The sequence below is a fragment of the Filicampus tigris genome, chromosome 7, assembly GCF_054856515.1.
Source record: "Filicampus tigris isolate MCC_2025a chromosome 7, RoL_Ftig_1.0, whole genome shotgun sequence".
NCBI lineage: Eukaryota > Metazoa > Chordata > Actinopteri > Syngnathiformes > Syngnathidae > Filicampus > Filicampus tigris.
Genome location: NC_141223.1, coordinates 25,419,402 through 25,440,568, shown reverse-complemented (window position 1 = coordinate 25,440,568; position 21,167 = coordinate 25,419,402). Strand labels below are relative to the sequence as shown.

The window sequence follows — 21,167 nt, the reverse complement described above, 5'->3', positions numbered from 1 at the left end:
TTAACTATTATCCCACACAGTGAAGCAGAATTAACATCTTGCCAATTATTGGCGAGTGGGCCATTCAAGATTGCCACTTTCCACATGTTGCTGCCAGATTTGCACCTTTGAAAGGAATCCATTTATTTTATCTGTACTTGTAAGCAGGTTCTCATTTTGGCCTTGCATTCGTGTGTTCAGTTCATTCAGATGATGAAAAATATCTGCCAGGTATGCCAGCCTTGCACACGACTCATCACTTGCAAGCAGCTTTGCATAGTTGGACCCCTCATTTGTCAGAAACACTTTTATAAGTTCCTCTCGCAGCTCATACACACGCGCCGGCATCTTGTCTCGTGACAACCATCGGACCTCCGTATGAAACAGCAAGGCTTTATGCTCCGCTCCCATTTCTTCACACAAAGCCACAAATATGCGGCTTTTCACAGGTCGTGACTTCACAAAGTTTACCATGGAGAGATTTTCACCACATACCAAGCACAACGGAGTTGGTGCCGTTGCATCTTTGGTAAAAGTAAATCCAAATGCAAGATGGCTTTCATTGTATTGCCTCGTGCCGAAACTTTGCTGGACGTTTTTGCATTCTTTTGACCTCCACTCATACTAGGGCCTTCATCTGCATTCGGATTTTGATTTTGTCCAGGGTCCAGTTCAGTGTCAGCAGCTTTCCTCTTCAAACACGTATCCATCACTGTCACCGTCGTCCTGCTATCCACCTGTCGCTGCATCCATGCGTCACTAATTTGCTTGTCTCTAAACAAAGACAATTAGCTACCTGCTGCTGCTGCTGCTACCGCCTACTGGTATGGAAGAGTACTACAGTGTAGTAACTACATGATTACGCTGCCAGGCGCTAGAACGCATAGGCACACAAATTAAATAATTTCACACCAGTGTGCCACGGCACAGTTTTTGAAAAACACTGGGCTAAGAGACCAAGTATTGGATTAAAAAAAGAAAATGACATATACGCTCTCCCGGCTTTAAAGGGAGAAACACGCAACAGTGCTCCCGGCTTTAGTGGTAGAAACGCGGTTATGCACTACTGTCCTTAATGGGTTAAAGGTGAGTTGCTGAAAAAATTACACAGTGACCAGTGCTCTCAATTGTTTAAACAATGTACAATATATATATATATATATATATATATATATATATATATATATATATATATATATATATATATATATATATATATATATATATATATATATTTGTTGTGAAGGGATATACAGTTTCAAAGTGACCTTCCAAAGCAAATGTTGTTGAAGTATGAGAACAATTTCCTAATTGCCATTTAAAAATAACAAAGGTACTCTACAGTTGAACACCAGTTAATTTACTGAGGTTTACAAGTGAGTTGAGGCGGTTAAAGTCTTCATCACGATGTAAGTTGTCACCAGACGTACTCTCATGCATGCAGCAGGTGCAACTGCAGAGTTTGGACCTGTTTCACCGGTTTAAGGAGGTTTCTCAAGAACACGAGGAGGAAAAATGTACATCATACCACAGCAGGTAAGGAATCAGCCTATGGCAGATTCTCAACTCAACTCACTAGAGCACTTCAACAACAATCACAGCGACAACAAAGTGTTGTGCATAAGATTAAACAAAAAACAAACCGCAATAAGTCAAATAAGAATGATAATAATGATAATAAGAAGAAGGAGCAGAGCTCCCTTCACATTGGGATTTTTTGGCAGAGGAGAGGTCCAGAGTTTTATTCCTTGTTGGACATTTTGTGTGAAGTTCTTTGGCAATGGTTGTTGGGTGTGCCGGGATGCTGAAGTTGTAATCTCTGGATAACATCATGTATAATGCTGCTCATATTGGCTGCCAATGCTCAAATTTGAATGTCAGCCAACAGCCAACGGAGGTTTTCTAACAGACGTTCGTTCACCCCTAGCAACAATCAATCTCCTGACCCATTTTGTCCTCTGTTTAGTAACTGCTGCCTGTCAGCTTCCACTGTGTGTTCTTCAAGTTGCAAATTGGTGGCTATTGCTAAAATAAGTATATAAGTATATATAATAGGTTTGCATGTAAAAATGACATCAGTACTAAAGTGCCCCACCCAAAAAACTCTAGTGATTTTACGGTCTTTTTTTGTGATTAGATTTACGACAAATTGCTACACCCCCTTTTCTGGGCGTCAGAAAATACAGTCTCAGCGTTCTACGTCACGGGAGGGAGCCAAGCGTGGTAATATTGCTCGCTTTGCCAGTTCTGTTGTCTCAAACGGCGACCGATCAGCAAATGCAAATGCACGTTACTACTCTTGTCCACTTCAACCTGTGAAAGTATAAAAGTGTTCTGCACAATAGTTTGGATTTATTAACATAGAACGTGATCTCATCATGATCACCTCCACAAAATCCAAAATACCGTGGCGAATGCTCCTCCACTTACATAAGCTGTAGCGGACAAGAGGATGAATGTGCACACGAACCAACCCCGACTGGTTATATTTCGGACATTTAGCTACGCTAAACTTGTGTCAACTCTCAGGAGGGAGACGGCGGCTTGCAGCAAGCATTAGGCAGATTGGAGCTTTACGCCCCCTCTCTTCCCTCCCCGTATAAAGGTAGGATAATTGGACGGCTAATAGCATAGCAAGAACTAGCTTCAGGTTGTTAAAACAAAAGGTGTTAGCACAACAACATTAGCTCCTTACTCGGGGTCCAGCCTACGTCGATCTTCATGTCGCGGGGTTGCCTCCCAAGCAGTCGCGTGCGTTGTCCGACACCGCTTGCAGCTGCCAGAGAGTGAGGGTAAGCCCTCATCGAATGAGCGTCAATGTTCAGCGAACAAAAAGTTCCAGCGAGGCTGACTCCATGACCAAGTGTGGCCGCATTGGAACGTACCTTTTCGTCTGTTTACGTTCCAAATTGGACGGCATGTTGTCGGTCGAAAAACTGGGGCCATTCCTCATCCAAATAAATGTGCGCGTCTACTCATTTCCACTTCAGTCTTTGTAAATATCCTGATTGGTGTTTAATGCCTTGCCCGTCCTAACCGTGATCAGCAAAGAAGCAGTGTGCTCTGTCCCAGCCTAAATCTATGTAGCTCTGCTCACTTCCACATTTCCTCATTCTCATATAAATCAGCCACTGAGAGGTTAATCCTTTTGATATGTTGAAGTGGGCATTAGTAGAGATGTCCACATACTTTTTGGTGCCAATTGATTGCCGTTTTTGGACGTTATAAGCAATGAAAGTACAAACTGATTTCCAATGGAGAGTTTGGAATCGTTTCCTCCAGTGACTCCGGCCGAACAAAGATAGAACAGTAGGGGGCGCGGCCATTGGCCTAATTAACGAGAGGCGTTAATCATGGAGTCACTTATTTCCTAATTTCTCCAAAATGAATGGATAAAATACAAAAAATGGCAACTCTTTGCCAGACACTGGTCGTGCGGGCACGTTGGCTTTTTGCTGGACGGCACGCTGTGATCCTCATTGAGGGAAGGTGGCACACCTTGTTGGGGTGCGGCCGCGCTGTGCTGGCTAGCTGGTGAGGCTCAAACCGTGATGACCACAGATCTTGGGGGTCCCCATGTGTGCCGTGGTTGGTCGGCGGGTGACTCAAAAGTAACAAAAGAAGAGCAAAGACTCTGACCCGGGACGGATCAGAGGGTTGCTGTTGATAAAGAGTTAAAGCCACTCTAAAGAAAAAGTGTAGGAAGTTCACGAGATGTTCTCAAGAGTCTGAGTTTGGAAGCGTTTGCCATAGTCTTGAGAAGAGTTCTTTCAGGAGCAAGAGAGCCTTGTTTTCCAGGCAAAAGAGAGGTCTTGTTTTTTTTCAGGCAAGAGAGAGGTCTTGGTTTTTTTTCAGGCAAGAGAGAGAGGTCTTGGTTTTCTTTCAGGCAAGCGAGAGAGAGAAGAGAACTTTGCACGGCCTTTTATAGGGAATGTGTGCATGTTAATTAAGGGGGCTGCACCCCCTCCTCTTTCGCGTCTGGGCAAATTTCCAAATTTGTGAAATAAAATTTCTAAAGCTTGGCACACGTGAGCTGAAAAGTTAAAATGCCTGTTGTGTTTTTTTTCTTTTACCCGTGAACAACCGGTCGGTCACATTCACATAATGAGCGCACAATATTGTTGTGGGTTTTTCTCTTTGAAAAAGGGGTCGGAAATCAAACAGAACTACAACTGCAAAATCATTCAAACATCATGCATTATGTGTTGTTTTCAGTTCATGTCCTGTAGAGGTAGATCAACACGAACACATTGGACGCAAATTAAAACATCATTTTAATTAGTCTTCTGTTGAAGTCCAGTTCAGTCCATCTTCACACTCGCCACTAGGGGTGACACGTGCTTTACTAATGTGCAGTTTGGTTGTTGAGATGCGTATTCCAGGGTGGGTGGTGACGCCTGGGGAATCTCATCCTGCTGGGGAATCTCATCCTGGGGGTGTGATGTCTCGGCCAAGCTGCCAGGGACGGCTTGATTGAATGAAACCACAGGGGGTCCGGCGTTTTATGCAGGTTTTGGCCTTGTTGTGACCCCCCTGCTGAGACAGCACGTCCACGCTTTTTGGGGTTGAAAGGGAAAGACCATGTGTCGGGCATCCTTTGGCTCCGGCAGGTCGCTCCAAAGGCTGGGTGCTGGCACTTCAAAAAGGGCCAACTAGGTGTGTTCCTGGACTGGCTGGGTCAAGCTCTGTACTCACTGGATCTGGCATCCATTTCGTTACAATGCTCTTGCAAAAAATATATAAATATGGGATCAGAGGAACAGCGTTTAGCTGGTTAGAGTCCTACTTAACGCATAGAAAACAGTATGTCCAGTGGGGTCAGTACAGATCCATAGTATTGTGTGCGGAGTCCCTCAGGGATCTGTACTGGGCCCAAAACTCTTCCTTTTATACATCAATGACCTATACTTGGTGTCTAAAAAACTGAAGTCTGTACTGTTTGCGGATGACACTACAATTTTGTGCTCAGGTGAAAATCCTGAAAAACATATGATTGAGATTACAAATGAAATAAACAAGCTACAAAATTGGTTTGCAAGAAATAAACTGTCACTAAATTTACAAAAGACTAAGATCATGTTCTTTGGAAAACGTGATGTAAACATACAAACAAGTTTTATGACCGATAATATAGAAATTGAAAGAGTTTATGAGCACACATTCTTGGGTGTAACTCTTGAACATAAAATTTCTTGGAAACCACACAGAAAGAAAGATAGAAACGAAAACATCAAAGATCATGGCCTTAATTAATAAATCCAAATATTATCTTGATAAGAAAGCTTTATATATAATTTATTGTTCACTGATTTTACCCCACTTAACTTATTGTGTAGAGGCCTGGGGAAATTCATACAAATGTAACATCTAACCATTATATGCAATTGAAAAAAACCCAATACAAATTATTAGCTCCGCAGGTTATTGGGATCATACAAATCCTCTTTTTGTAAAGATAAATATTCTAAAATTTGAGGACCTTGTTGAATTTAAAACAAATCAGTTGATGTTTAAAATACATACAAAATTGCTTCCAGTAAATATCCTAAAAATGTTCAGCAGAAGAGAACGAATCTACAATCTGAGGGAAAAAATGAATTTTAAAAAAACGTATTCCCGAACCACTCTTAAAAGTATGTGTGTTACAACATGTGGTGTACATTTTTGGAATTGTCTTGGTGAAGAAATCAAAGCCGCCAGAAACTTGGTGCAATTTAAAAAGCTTTTTAAAAATCACCTTCTGCGCAAATACACAGAAGAAGAAAAGCAATAAAATAAAAAAGAATCATACAAAAATGCAGCTTGTAGCCAACCTGTTTTTACACTTTACCTTACTCCATCATCAACATCATTTATATGACCATGAATGAAAAAAAAAATGTTGCAATCAGTTTTTCAATTGTATTTTGTCATATCATTAATAATTATACGACCTCTTTTTGCAGTTGCCTTCTGTTACATCATTAATTAATACATTGTATTATTTTTTCAATTATTATTGTAAACCATTGTTGGTATATGCAACACAGCATTGTATTTTATTTGATGAATGAGGGGTAGGATATTTATAAGTTCTTTGAACTTCAACCTACTCCTTTGAGTTTCAATTGAAATTTTATTTTGAAACATTTTGTTTTAAACAAGATGCTCAAAAAAAAAAAAGAAAACTTTAAGCAAGGCTCCCGGCAAAATTGTCCCTTTAAGCACAATTTTTCAAACATTCTTTTGCAACATGTTCAGATATGAAATTTGTGTTTTGAACATTTTGTGTAGAGCTTTTGTGTTCATGAAGAGATTTGAAGTTTATTTTTTTATTTTGGAATAATATTGTTTCCTGTTAGTTGTGATTCACGTTTATGTTGAAAAAATTGATAGATTTAGTGTGTTCAAAGGTGTTTACCCTGTTCACCACGCGAAATAAAGTTTTCTTGAGTTTTTTCCCCCCATGAGCGTATAGTCCTAGTTGCTCAATTTCTTCGCATCTTGCAGGGAATGTACACCCATTCCCATCGATCTGGTGTATACGTGGGTGAATGGCACAGACGTGACCCTGCTGAGGGATCTGATGGCGGCCAAACAACAATTGGATGCAAAACAAGCAGTTCCAAGGTGGGTGAGAAGTGCAAAGCTGGTGAAGGTGACCAGTTTGTTGATTAACATAACGGATAGTGAGACAAGCTGTTTTATCGATGTGTAATGGGATTGGGATTGATAAACAACCTGTGGAAATCGACAGTCTGGGAAGTTAACAAAATCATATACCAATTGTGTATACCAATTTGGAGTGGCCACACACCAAGCAACTAAATTCCTCTAGCGTGTCAACAGAGACATGCTCGGGAATCAACAATGGTATGTACTGTATGTTAGTCAAAAGTACAGTATCCTGAAGTTGTTGTGAAGGTACAGTGAGGACAGACAGACGTGGTTGACCCCTTCCAAGAGGGAAGTGCGGGCCACGGCACCAACCCGGTTGCCGGGTCAGCGCTCCTTGCAGGAGAGAAAAACTGATTTTCTTTCTTGTTTCCAGTGTGAAGCCAAAATGCCCCCTGTCTCAATGCATCATGGCACCCATGGTGGTGCTTGATCCCGGCCTACCAGCCAACATTACCTCTCAAGATCTACCCTCGGCCTTGCCCTCCTTTTCGGCTGCCAAGGCTCTGCTGCAGTTCACCAAACCCCTGCAACCCTACAACAAAGTCTCCGTGGTCGTCTTCCATTCACAGGCTGACGGTAAAGCTCTGCATCAGGCTGACGTAGGCGAAGAACTCTTAAGGATTGTATTATTACTAGAACAGTTAAGTGTTCTCTTGTCGAACTCATAGATAGCTCCATCATGAACGCAAAGAATAAAGCCGCCGTTTTGACTATAAAGTCCATGGTCCCTGATGACACAGTAAATTCAAGTCATGGAAGATGGAAGACTCATCCACAGATGAAATGTTAAAGAGCTACGAATAATCTTGGGCGAAATACTGTGACACAAGTGTTGGAAAACACAAAAACTTCAATCTCCAACATATCCACTGAGGAAAGAATTCCATATAGTTTCAAAAGACCTTAACAAATTTTCCTCCTCAATAACCTATGTACCCACAGAATTCAATCGTATGTCAGAAGAGTCAAATTCCAGCAGTGGCAGAGTACATGCAAGGGTTCCCAATGACGACACCAAGAACTTTAGGACCAGTCTCATACTAAACTCATATGCAACTAAAATATTGGTTCTTTTACATTTAATGGTCTCAAAATGTTCTGAAATGAGAACATACATTTTGTGTAATGTGATACTTCAGTGAAACGGTACTCGCCCATGTGCAACATTTGCGAAAAGGTATGTTGTTAGAAGGGTCTTGGGCCCCATTTTATCAAAGTTTCACCCCCATTCCAGATGGTGATCATGGAACTGAAACACAGAAGCTCTATTTACCCCACAACCTATAAGCTATGTTCATTTAGTTTCTCTTCTTTGTGGTTTGTCTTCCAGCTGAAAAGGCCTTGACAGACACGATCACAGGCGATAAGTTCACCATCTCCAAATGCTACCTGGTGAATTTCGATTCTCATGGACGTTTTTCTGAGCATATTTAGTGTCTCAGCATGATGTCACCACATGGCTGTATGTTGTGGTTTTCAGAGCACAGACAAAGAGGCTCCAGGTCAGATCCAAATGGAAACCCTGGCCTACCTGAGTGGCTTCCCGCAGTCCTTCAAGGTATCAGAGGAGCTGCGAGGCAAATTGCTGCCCACCATAACGACCAGGATAAATGCGGTAAAGCTATTTTGTTTTGTTTGTGGTGTCATTTTCTGACCAACGATGTTGTGACTGGTTGTTTACGTGTTGTATCAGTTGCTCTGCAGATGTTATGGTCCTTTTATTCTATGTTCTTTATGATGTCATGTTTATGATGGAGGCCTGAATCTTACAGTTTAAAAGTTTGAGTTACACACTGACACATTATCAGTACGTCAAGTGAGGATGCAAACTCTCTTCCAGTCCTTATCTCTGTTGCTACTTTGTATTTTTGTTGATAAAAACTTTTTACTCTTCAACTTCTGTCATATCTGCGTATGGGTCCAAACCCCAATCCTCACATGACAGAACGTACTGACCAGTCATGGACCCAGCAGAGTCAAGACACAATCGCTCAAGCCGAAGACATCACCACCTGCTCCTAAACATCCCTCCAATTCCAATCAGGGAGTGATTGTCTCACCGGCTGCTGCTTTGCCTTTTCACTGGGAACCTCTCGTGTCGCTCCTCCACGATGGGTCGCTCAAGCCGTCGCAAGTCCCGGTCTGCCTCCAACCGCCCTCAGCCTGCTGACCACCGCCAAACCCTTCGTGTAAACTCTGTCTTTTCTTCCATGTCCCTCTCATCTTTGCCATCTACTTGTCCTAATTTTGTACAGTCCCCTTCTAGTTTAACAGACGATGTTTTTTTTTTAGACTCAGATTTTTCCGACTGTGAAGATGGCCATGATTTGGTTAAGCTCCTTTCTGATTCTGATCCTGACATTGATTTTGGGATTCCTGCTTTTTCAAGCCCTCCTCAGTTTTTGTACGATGATGATCCCTTAGTTTCCGATTCAGATTTTGACACTGATTTTGGTTTTCCGAGTCCCTTTCCCAAATCACTATACAAGCCCTTGTCAGTTTTTGTCACATTTTTCTGATCCACTCCAGAACACTTTCCATCATACCCTGGCTTGGGCGCCCGGTTGGCCATTTACACGGGACGCCCGTGGGGTGGCCAACGTAGACGCCCGAGTAGAGGTTCTGGTTCCTCCCATAAGTCCGCTTTTTACAAGTCGCGTCATTCCGAACCGGTACCCTTAGTGTCCACGGCTGAACCCTTGCCTTCGGACCCTTCTTCGGGTGCCCGGTTGGCCATTTACACAGGACCCGCACGGGGTGGCCAACGTAGACACCCGAATAGAGGTTCTGGTTCCTCCCATAAGTCAGCCTTTTCCAAATCACATCCTTATGAACCTTTACCCAAGCCACTACACTCTCCGCCTTTTTCGACACCTCGTTCACGATGTACTTCTTCACCTGGTCCCGTTCATCTCGTTTCTTCTAGTTTACCTTCCTCACTATCTGTACTCCCAACCCCTCGTGTCTCGTGTGCGTCCCAACCTCTATGGTGGCAGGCTGATGAGGCAGGGCCCCTTCCCAGCGACTCAACAAATGCGGGCCCCCGTCCCGATGCCTCTGCAGTGCCAGGCCCCCATCCCGGCACCCTGGCAACTACAGGCTCCCATGCCGGCTCCTCTGCACCTGGTGCCACAGCAGTGGTATGCCCTCCTCCCGGACCTCGGCAACTACAGGCTCCCATGCCGGCTACTCTGCAGTGCCAAGCCCTCTTCCTGGCACCTCGGTAACTACAGGCTCCCATGCCGGTTCCTCTGCAGTCCCAGGCCCCCTTCTCGGCACCCCAGCCCTTGGATTCTGCTACAATGGCGCAAAGCCTTCGGCTGCCCGCTGATTCTGCTCCGGCAGCGCAAGGCCTTCGGCTGCCCTTTGACTCGGCTCTGGCGGCGCAACCTCTGCGGCTGCTCTTGGAATCTGCTACACCGGCGCAAGGCCTGAGGCTACATTCATCCACTGTGTGGCACCCTGGACGCCCACCGGACTGGCCCCGTCAAGACCCTCTCGTCTGGCCTCCGGGTCGCCCACCAGTCTGGTCCTGCCATGACGCTTTCGTCAGGCCTTCTGGACGCCCACCGGACTGGCCCCGCCAAAAACCTCTTGTTTGGCCTTCGGGAGGGATACTAGATGATACTGGCCTCCGGGTCGCCCACCAGTCTGGTCCTGCCATGACCCTCTCGCCTGGCCTCCCGGTCGCCCACCAGACTGGTCCTGCCAAGTACTTCTCGTCTGGTCTCCTGGACGCCCACCGGACTGGCCCCGCCAAGACACTCTCGTTCGGTCTCCGGGTCGCGCACCAGACTCGTCCTGCCATGACCCTCTCGTCAGGCCTCCTGGACGCCCACCTGTCTGGCCCCGCCAAAAACCTCTTGTCTGGCCTTCGGGAGGGACACTAGATTGTCCCTGCCACAACCTTCTCCCCTGGCCTCCGGGTCGCCCACCAGACTGGTCCTGCCAAGTACTTCTCGTCTGGTCTCCTGGACGCCCACCGGACTGGCCCCAGCAAGACACTCTCGTCTGGCCTCCGGGTCGCCCACCACATTGGTCCCGCCAAGACCCTCTCGTCTGGCCTCCTGGACGCCCACCGGACTGGTTCCGCCAGGAACCTCTCGTCTTGCCTTCTCTGGTCTGTTCTTGATTTTGGTTTTGCTATAGAATTTAGTGTCTGTTTAGTTACTTTAATTCTTGTTGTTTTAAACTTAAATTTCATTTTTGTTTTTGTTTTTGTTTTTTGTTTTTTTACCTTGTTTCTGTTGTTTTACATTCCTTTGAGGGCGGGGGGGTACTGTTATGACTGGTTGTTTACGTGTTATATCAGTTGCTCTGCAGATGTTATGGTCCTTTTAGTCTATGTCCTTCATGATGTCATATAGGTCTGAAGTCTTACGGTTTAAAAGTTTGAGTTACACACTGACACATTGTCAATACATCAAACCTTCTTTGAGTGAGGATGCAAACTCTCTTCAAGTGTTGTCAGTAGTCTGCTGTTCCCTTTTATTTTGAAGAGTTTTAGTTCCCTTTCCTGTGCTGGTTTCTGTTTTTGTTTTCAGGACCAGGCGTGTACTGGTATGCGGAGCTCACACCTGTTCTCCATCACTCACCCAGTATTTAGCCTCCGGTCAAATCTCTTCTCCTCGCCAGAATGTCTTGTTTCTTGCTAAGGAACAGGTTGTATTCACCTTCTGCTAACCAAGAGAGATCTAGAGTTGTTTCCTCCTGTCGAATTTTTTCCTCTGTTGTACTTTGTTGTTCCTCCTTGTGTGCAGTAGTGATTTTGTTTGAAGACTAATTCCTGGGTTAACCCAGTGCTTGATATTTGGACTCATTTCTTCTTTTGTTCTCTCACAGCCCCAAGTCTTGAGAGCTCAGCTGCTGCCACGCCCGCTCCTCAGTTTGTTTGTTACTTTGAATCTTTTTTTAAAGTTTGTTTGTTACTTTAACATCTGTCTGCTCTTGGGTCCTACCACTTCCAGCCCGCCCCGTAACATCCAGTCCTGATCTTTGTTGTTACTTGGTATTTTTGTTGATAAAGATTTTTTACTCTTGAACTTCCGTGTCATATCTGCGTATGGGTCCAAATCCTGATCCTCACATGACAACAATGTGACGTTAAGCCCTGTTTGTAAATGTGTTTCTCAGCTTGAGTTGTACCCGGAGGCCAGCATCGCTCTGCTCTACCTCAAAACTCCACAGGACTTGACTTTTCTAGTCCACAAGGCCAAACATAGTTTGAAACTGGATGGGAAGAGGCTGGCCATCAGTCCTGTATACTTGTTGTGGGACAGGAGTGCCATCAGAGAGGTTGCACACCACTCTTACCTCCAACACCGGTAATTAACATGGTGTAATATCGTCAAACCTTTTGTCCTTAGTTTTCACAGAAGCGGCCTGCCCCTCCCAAAAAAGAGACCAGGGATTCTCTCACAGCCAACCGCTTCGAAGACAATGGTGCACTCCTCCATTCCTTGCGCTCTGTCGAGAAACATGCTCCGTGGGTGCGGCATGTCTATATCGTCACAAATGGGCAGATTCCCTCCTGGCTCAACCTACAAAACCCCCGAGTTTCAATTGTCACACATCAGGTAATACTGGAGCCTCTCACACTTAAACCCCCAACTGCTCGGTGAGAACACTCTCTAGGGAAAATGTTTCAGTGACAGGTGAGAGAATCTAGTTAGTGATGTATTTGAATGCGCTCTCTTAGCTTGCAGTAATTAACATCTGTGCAATCTTTGTGTGTGGTGTATGGAAATGGTTTAGGATAATTTCTCTCAAATTTACAAGTAATGTATCTCCTCTGAATTATAGGAAATCTTTCAGAACATGAGCCATCTCCCCAATTTCAACTCCGCTGCTATAGAAATCAACCTCCACCGCATCCCAGGAATCTCGCAGAAGTTCATTTACCTCAACGATGACATGATGTTTGGCAAAGACGTATGGTTGGATGACTTTTACACGCCATCCAATGGGCAGAAAGTAAGCAAAATAGACAACCATCAAATATGAGCATGAACCTGATAACATTCGACCCTACCTTATCATTTCTCGTCACTTGGATGGTAACCTACAAGCTGTGTTTGTGCAGTTGACTTGAACAGTTTGGGACAAAGCGTTTGGTCCAAAGAAGCCAGTCTTCTCCAGTGCATTGATTAATTGAATAATATGATCCAATCTTGTTTTGCCTTAAAGTGTATGACAAAACCATTTTACCCATTACTGTATATTGTTTATGTAGAACTTATTGAAATTGATTCAGTTGCTCATTCAGTCGGTCAAGGTATGTTTACCGGCCTGCAGTCAATGGCATTAAATCAATAATGAGTGGCCGGTCAGTAGAGTCAACCACCGCGCAAAATACAAACGTAAAAAAAATAATAATAATAATAATAAAAGTAAAGCTGTGTTATATTTCACCACCAGATGGCAGCAGACCTGTGGCTGCACTCTGGTGCTTTTGCATATACGCTCTTCCTCTCCAAACACACCACTCTGAGTTGTCTTAGGTGTCAAAGTGAACACCTTGCTGCATGACCTTCTGTGTGGCTCTTTCTAGCCCATTTCTAAAATGGAGACTGTAGTGAAGAAAAAGAATGTTGACAAAGAGGGCTGTTGCTTCCAGGAAAAGTGGAAATTGTCATATTTTCTCACTGAAATACAAAAAAAACTGTCTGCTGATCGGGAAGAGACTGTGGCTGTTTAAGAAATTCAATATCAAGAGTCACTACCAGAACGAAACATGCAAACTACGACAAGGTGACTGGTAACAAATGCCGTGAAAAATTGAAGGAACTGGAAGCTGAATGGTCGGCTCGCACACGTTTTCACCTCATGAAATCTGTTCAAATCAAAGTTTAGACACCCCTGATTTCAATAGTTGAGGAGTTATTGATTAATCGATTAATTTTGTCACCTCTTTATCTGTTGTCCTCTTCTCTGCAGGTCTATCTCGACTGGCCTTTAGCTGCTTGTTCAAAAGGCTGTCCAGCAAACTGGATCAACAATGGGCAGTGTAACCAGGGCTGCAACAATGCTGCCTGTCAATGGGATGGAGGAGACTGCAAAGGTAAGGATCAACAATAGTTGTGGCGCATAGTTGTATTTTTCTGCCTTTAAATACATTGCACGTGCTTTTGATTTTTGAAGTCAGAAAACTCAGGTCTATAAGGAGCGCTGGCGATGATGGTGCTTTATCTCAAGCAACCAGCCAGAAGTCAATAGTGACACAAAAACCATCAAGCTTCTTCTCAAAAAAGAATGAGGCTCCATTGGGAATTAAGCCCCAACAGTTTCTCCCGTCTTACAAGGGTTTCCTCAAATACTTTCAAGAACTACTTGAGGTAAGTACGACCTATTGCAACATTGTATCATGTCATCTTAAGTGGCATACACTGGAAAGTACTTCACTGTAAAATAAGAGTAAAGCAGGGACGCCTGTAATCTACTGTTATTTTACAAGGTACACAAAGAATTAGCTTGTAATTTACATGTTGCGATGAATATTTAACAGTATTTTACTATGTTAAAAACAATAAAGTAAGATCAAATCTGGACCAATGGCCATCCATACCTCATGTTTACCATGACAGCAGGTGACATCCCCAAGCCCAACTATTAACAAGCTAGACATGACTTTTCTTGTATTTTACTCAAATTGCGTACCTTCTTGTGCTCGTGCTTCTACCTTAAGTCTATCACAAACACATCCAGCAACAAGCATCCACCACTATTTACCTGTCTGTACCAACAGAAAAAAAATGCAGCAGGTTAAAGTGCATCTCTGACAGCCAATTTGGAGGTATTGATGGGGAAATGGAGCAAAATTGTAAAGTTTGATAAATATCTGGTGTTCCCATCTTTGTGTTTAGTCTTGTATTCGCCAAAACAGCGCCCCCGCAATCCCCCTGGTTAATTTTAATGCAAGGTGATTAATAAAGAAGGGGAATGTATTTTCTGTCAAGCGGTGGTGGGAGAAATGTGGTGCCAATCTCCATCACCTGACAGAAAATACTGTTAAATTAGTTTGTCATTCTGTTAATTTACATATAGGGTTGGATATTTTATGGTATTTTACGATTAAAAAAAGACAGTAATATACTGTTCTAAAACTTTATACTTTAAAATTACGTTTATCTCCTGTTAATGTTATGTGACTGATTTAACTGTTAATTTACAGGCAATGGATGAAATACAGGGAGATATTGTCGTAAATTTACAGAAATTTGTTACAATGTAGTTTCCTTTTCATTTCACAGGAAGATGATCTACAAAGAGGGCTAACGTATGAGACGAATGGTGCCATGATTGGCCGAAAGTTGCACAACACGTTTAGCGATAAACTGTACTACGTAAACAGGCTGTACAACATAAAGTTTGGCGGCTTGAGCCGAAAAGCGATCTCACATGCGCCATATGTGATTGACAAGCTTGTGATGCAGGAGCTGCAGGACACGTGAGTGCTAACAAGTTCTAATATCAGGCCTTCTGAAGGGCTGACTACTGAGGCTGTCTTGCTCTTATTCCTGCAGATTCCCACAAGAATTTCAGAGGACCTCAAGCCACCGTTTGCGTCATTCAGAGGACATGCAATATGCCTTTTCCTACTTTTATTTCCTGATGAGCATCAAGCAGCAGGCTAACATGTCAGAAGTGTTTGATACCGCGGACCAAGACCACTCTGGCGTTCTGTCTGATAGCGAGATTCAAGCTCTGGCCATGAGAATCCACAAGCAGCCGCTCAAACCCGACGTAATCTGTTTTGAGATTTTTAGTGACAACCTGGACCAAAAGTTATTTCTATGGACTGAGACATCCGTTATTTGGTTACTTCTAGGACTTGTCAAGTTTGGAGCATCAGTTGATCGACTGCTCAAAAACACTTCCAAACGAAGTCAGACAGCTGAAACCCAGTCAGGAAGTCTACCCTAACCAAAAGATGGTCAGCATGTCTACGGATAATAAGACAACCCCTAATTTAGTAGTTACTAGCTTGCTCAAATAACATTTTAGTACATGATGATAATTCAGTGGTTTCCTCACATACAGGCTCAGGTCACCAAAGAACTCGTCATGAACTGTGAGCCTGTCATCAATTACATTCGCAGTACTTTTGCAAACCAGAAGAAGTACAAGTGAGAGCTCCTCTGAAAATGTGTTGAGATAAACATGACCTCCATTCTTCTGCTAGTAAGTCAACTTCTCAACAGATATAAGATCATGGGGCAGGAGGAGATACATTTCAAGTTGCTTCACAATAACGTGGCTGAGGCGAAACGCATATTTCATGATATTCATAAACGACCAAGGTGAGAAGACCCCCCTGAGCATTAATAACCAACTCAGTTCCTGGCCTTTTGAATAATTTCTGTATTTATTTCAACAGGAAGTTCATCTGCATTAATGATGACCTTGACCACACACAAAGCAAAGCTAAGGAAGTGCAAGAAAAGTTGGCAGAATTTTACCAATCTATGTTCCCACGCCCATCCCAGTTTGAACTCCACAAAGAAAACAGGTTCCTGGTCGATTATGATCATGGTCGAATATCAGAGCTGGGCAGTCCGTCCCCGGAGCGGACTAAGCATGGGCGGAGGTGGATTTTAATCCGGCCCACCAATCGTCCCTCATGCGTGTCACGTAGTCGCGAGGCGGCCATAGTTCATCTCAACCAACTCGGTGAAATGGGCAAATGACAAAAATTGCCTCTGAACACTTCAAATGTGCCACTAGTTACCCAACTACGCAGGAAATTTTTCAACATGAGATACAGAGCGAGTTCAACTAGTACAACAAGTGATGAGACACAGTAGCGCAAGCAGCGTCAAAGCTAGCAAACAAATATTGACATCTTGGTAAAGTTTAACAGCTGTAAAAAAAACAAAATTAATTAAAAAAAAAAAACAAAATAAAAGTAAAAACATACCAGGTATAACAAGCTCCTCGCTTTTTTTCCATGTCCCGGTACTGTCAGATGTCTACAAACTACAACGATAATCCCACACAAGACCCGCCGAGTGTACAGGACATGTGACGTAGTATTCCCTGATGCTGATTTACTGCCGCGAGGCAAAGAAGGAAAAAAGTTCATTTATTTAGCCGAGCCGAATGGACGGGTTTTCGATGCTTCGCTCTAAACGCATCATCCGCGCCTCTCCAGCACGGAACCCCGCCCACCCGAGCTAACTACAGTGACTTAAATTGAATCACGCCTCCAGGAACTCCCTCACCTGAACAAGGGAGCTAATCAGCAACCCGAAGGGATGACCAATGGAAGCGCTCCTTGGACTGGGCATTTCTGCCCATCCGGTCGGAGACTGACCTCTCTCACGTCATTGGCATTGACATATAAACAATGACCGCTGTTAAATGAAGCAGTTACACTACATTACATTCTCGACTCGCTCACTTCGTCTCCTTACACACATACGTGTGCTGGCAAGTGGTTCGTCAAAGCGTTAACTCCGAAGTGGGTGCCCATAAGGCAAGCGGATTTGAATCGTAAATTAGACAGCTAATGAGCTTGAAACAAACCTCTGCCGTTAAGCATTTCTCCCGCGGCGTAATGCATGGGAGTGTTAGCGTTAGAACCGCTCTGAAAGGATGAGGACGGACGGGGTCTGAGGACAATAATTTTTTTTAATAAGGACGGAGGGACGAGGCCGGAAGGGTACCCAGGTCGCGGACGGACCGGCAAAAAAGGGTCAAGTGCCCAGCTCTGTCGAGTATGATCAGATAATCCATAAGGTTATAGGGTTTAATTACCGGTATTCTGTTTGACATGTTACTAAAAATTAAATTGATGTGAGAGTGAGGAATTGGTAATTCTGTTGGTCCATCAATTATTCGTGTCGGATTAAAACCATCAATTACCCGTTCAAGTTGCTTTCTCTAGGGCTTGTTTTCCCAATTCACATTTTCATCTCCGATCACTATCACATCTCTATTAAATTTTGAAAAATGTTGGATATCAAAATATCGCTATCATTGGATAGATAATGTGTACCATGAAGAAAATGAGCACAATTTTATAAGAACTGGTTAAGGATTAAGGATTTTTTGCCACTTTTTCTCATGAATTGGTCCAAATTGACTTGTCCAGAAATGAATGTAAGTAAATTGGAATTTTGTAATATTTCTGATTTTCAAATATATTATGGTTTCAATATTTGCAATTTTAGAATCCAAAATATATTAAGTGAAGAGTGATATGAGAGACACTTGAAATCAACAATGTGAAGACCAATAGGTTGAGAACTTTCTCAAATTTGTCCAATTCTATCAAATGGTGACGCAAAAATGTTAATCCATGCGTTTGTTACGTCTTGCCATGATTATTTTGCTCTCTGGTCTTCCCATGACTAGTGTTAAAAGTCTGCAGCTAGTCCAAAATGCTGCAGCCAGACTCCTGACAAGGATGAGAAAGTTCGATAATATTACTCTGTTACTAGCCAATTTGCATTGGCTCTCAGTCCACTTTAGATGTGATTTCAAGGTTTAGCTACTTACCTACAAAATATTGCACGGCTTAGCACCTTCCTATCTCGACGACTTAGTGATACCATATGTTCCGCCACAAAACGCCATCCTTTTAAGTGATCCTGAGAGCCAAAAAGAAGTCCCCAGGTTCTAGAACGTTTTCTAATCGGGCACCAGTGCTTTGGAATGCCATACCCGCGGTTATTAGAGGCGCTACCTCAGTAGAAATGTTTAAAACACGACTAAAGACTTATTTGTACACTTCTGCATTTAGTTAAATTGATGTTTTGGCCTCTTTACTACCGCTTCTATTCTTTTCTCTGCCCCCTTTTCTCAGGCTTGGGAATTAGGTGATGACGACCGAATTGGAGGTTGCTGTTTCGATCCAACAGCAACTGACCGCTACAAGATTGGAGGCTGACCACATCCTTGGAGGCGCTGCTATGGAGATTTATAAATTGACCATTGGGTCCCTGCTCACTTCACCGATGTCATCTTCCTGCAGAACTTCATTTGATTAACTTTCACATTATTTTAACAGACACTGTACAGTGCCATAATGTAAACCCTACGTTGCCCACTTGGCATCCATTGCAGCGGGATCATCCTGCAAGGAGGATTCCCCCATCTGTGGTCCCTTCTCAAGGTTTCTAATTTCCCCCCAGATATGGGTTTTTTGAGTTTTTCCTTGCCCTCCTGGGGGCTAAGATCAGGGGATGTCGTGTATATGCTGTCGGCATGTGAATCCCTTTGAGATTTTCCTGTGATTAAAGGCTATATAAATAAATTTGATTTGACTTGACTTGAAATTCACACTGTTGAGATGGTGCTGAACAGGAATATTCAAAGTCCATGCTATAACTATTGTTATTATTATTACGTAACTTACATTTTGTCAAAAATGAGCAAAGGAACGTCTATGTTTGCCCGCGGTATCCAAATGACTAGCTCCGGCCCTGGCCGGAGACAAAGAAAGTTGGCTCATTCGCAGCTTGTGCATTGATGACGTGAGGCAGCGCAGAGCTGCAAGAACTCGTGTGAATTGCACGCCACAATGGCCATCGACACTTAAAACATACAGTGCGTCACGGTAATATGCTTCAATTGTGCAGAGATATTCTCACTCAGCATCAGGGTTCTTTTCCCCGGTCGGTTATGAGGGGGCGAGTGAAGAGGACGCGCAAAGTTTAGAGGAAACATTGGAAGGAACCATGAAGAAGGCAAGGCCTCAGTTCTGCCAAGGAAACAAAAGTGTATCAAAGCTGCCAGCGTAATCAAGCTAACATACAAAAGGACACACCAAAAACATGACCCAAGACTGACAACCTCGCCCATTTCCCAGGCAATCTTACCAGCTGCTGTTCTGCGTCATTGTCATTCTCCTCATCTTCTCTCGCAAGTTCTCTGCCGCAAAGGTCAGAACCCACGCAAAGTTAACGTACTTATTCCCGGGCCATCACTCACATTGCCCCCTTTTTTCCTGCGGGTGGCTGACTTGAAACATAAGCAGCAGAACACATGTAAAAAAAAAAGAAGTACAAGGAACCTGAGCTAATATGAAGGAGGAAGACCTTCCAATCCAGTGGCGAAGACCATGTTCCAGAAGAATCAACACACACGATCTGACAATTTTCGGTGGTGAAGGACCAACTGAAGGAAAGCCCAGATGACTGCGAATGCATCTTTTCGCCACTGGGACCATCTGAGACTCTGATTGTATAAGATTGTATAAACATGCTCAATGATTAAAAACTATGTATTATTATTATTTTTTTTTTTTAAGTTCAAGATTAAGGTTTTATAGCCTTACAGTTCACTGAGTGACATTGCGAGCCGCAGCATTTTGGACCAACTGGAGACGCTTGAGGGAGGATTGGATGACTCCAAAATAAAGAGCATTACAGTAATGCAATGCCAAGCTGTAACAAAGGCATGGATTACTATTTCTTAGTGCTGTTGAGAAAGGAAGGGCTTTACTTTAGCCAGCTGCCTAAGATGGAAGAAGCTGATGAAAGTTCCTTCCCCATGGCACATTCAACATCACACATTGACTTCGTTCACATTTGAAATTCAAATATTCTGCTCATACGTTCCATTTAACAGGTTCAAATTATTTCTATTTGAAGTTTAAATCACTCAGCTAATTCAACTCAACCTGGGAACGATTTTCAACAAGCCAAAAATTCCCACTCAACAAAAACATTTTCACCATTATTCACAAAAAAAAATTGTTTTTCTCCTCTACTTTGTACATTTTTTTGACCGATTCCAACTTTGACGTGTCCTGCTCAATCCAGGTCATTGTATATCATTCAATTACTTGTCATTCAATAACATTCCACATCATTACAAACTGTTCCTCATGATTCCACAATTTTCCATTCAGCCTCTCAGCCTTCACACGGAATTTCTTCAGAAATTGCTTTCTCTAGTTCATAATGGTTTAGGTAATGTACTGACTGAACGATCCTACTTAAACCGGTGGAGTGATGCATCATCCAGTGTGTACCTGTGTAAATGTGATGACATGGTGTCGCAGATGAGCCCTAACCTGTTTGACAGGCTTCATAATGATACTTGCTGGTGGTGTTTTCTAAGTGATTATATAAGTTGGTCGTGGTGCCTCTGGATCTGGCTACTGGCTGATAGCAAATTTTGTATCTGGCGCTTTTCTTTTGATCCGCATATTTTTTGTCGAATCCGAAAATAATAAAGACTCAAACAAATCGACTGAATTTTCTCGTCAGTTTTCTTTACCATCTCTGAAGTTCAGGAATCATACAATGATCAGATCTGGGCAGCTTTTCCATCCTCACGAATGCTCTCACCTGAGACGGGCGAGGGCAGAAAAGGGGAAAAGAAACATGCAGTCCTCACATTTATACTGTCTTCAAAATGTAAACATAATTTGGGTTGGTCTCCTCCCTGGCTGGCCCTGCCTATGGGGCTGATTTCACCAGCTGGTCCCGTGCTCAGATCAGGGCACGCAGGCTCTCAGACTCTGAACTGATTATGCGATGTGTAATTCCCAATTTGGTTTTTGGTTAACCTGTTGGCTAATA

At 43.3% G+C, this 21,167-nt stretch overlaps 1 protein-coding gene across 1 annotated transcript; it reads left to right on the top strand.

The window, feature by feature from the left end:
- The first annotated feature begins 1,417 nt into the window (after positions 1 to 1,417).
- On the top strand, positions 1,418 to 18,455 carry LOC147145361 (N-acetylglucosamine-1-phosphotransferase subunits alpha/beta-like). Its single transcript, XM_086036080.1, has 17 exons — positions 1,418 to 1,515; positions 6,469 to 6,588; positions 7,010 to 7,212; positions 7,967 to 8,028; positions 8,117 to 8,251; positions 11,770 to 11,931; positions 12,003 to 12,212; positions 12,439 to 12,609; positions 13,573 to 13,696; positions 13,777 to 13,970; positions 14,886 to 15,082; positions 15,159 to 15,378; positions 15,464 to 15,568; positions 15,676 to 15,761; positions 15,837 to 15,935; positions 16,013 to 16,144; positions 18,443 to 18,455. The coding sequence occupies exons 1-17, from the start codon at positions 1,418 to 1,420 to the stop codon at positions 18,453 to 18,455; spliced, it is 2,331 nt and encodes a 776-aa protein (XP_085892206.1).
- Positions 18,456 to 21,167: the final 2,712 nt, after the last annotated feature.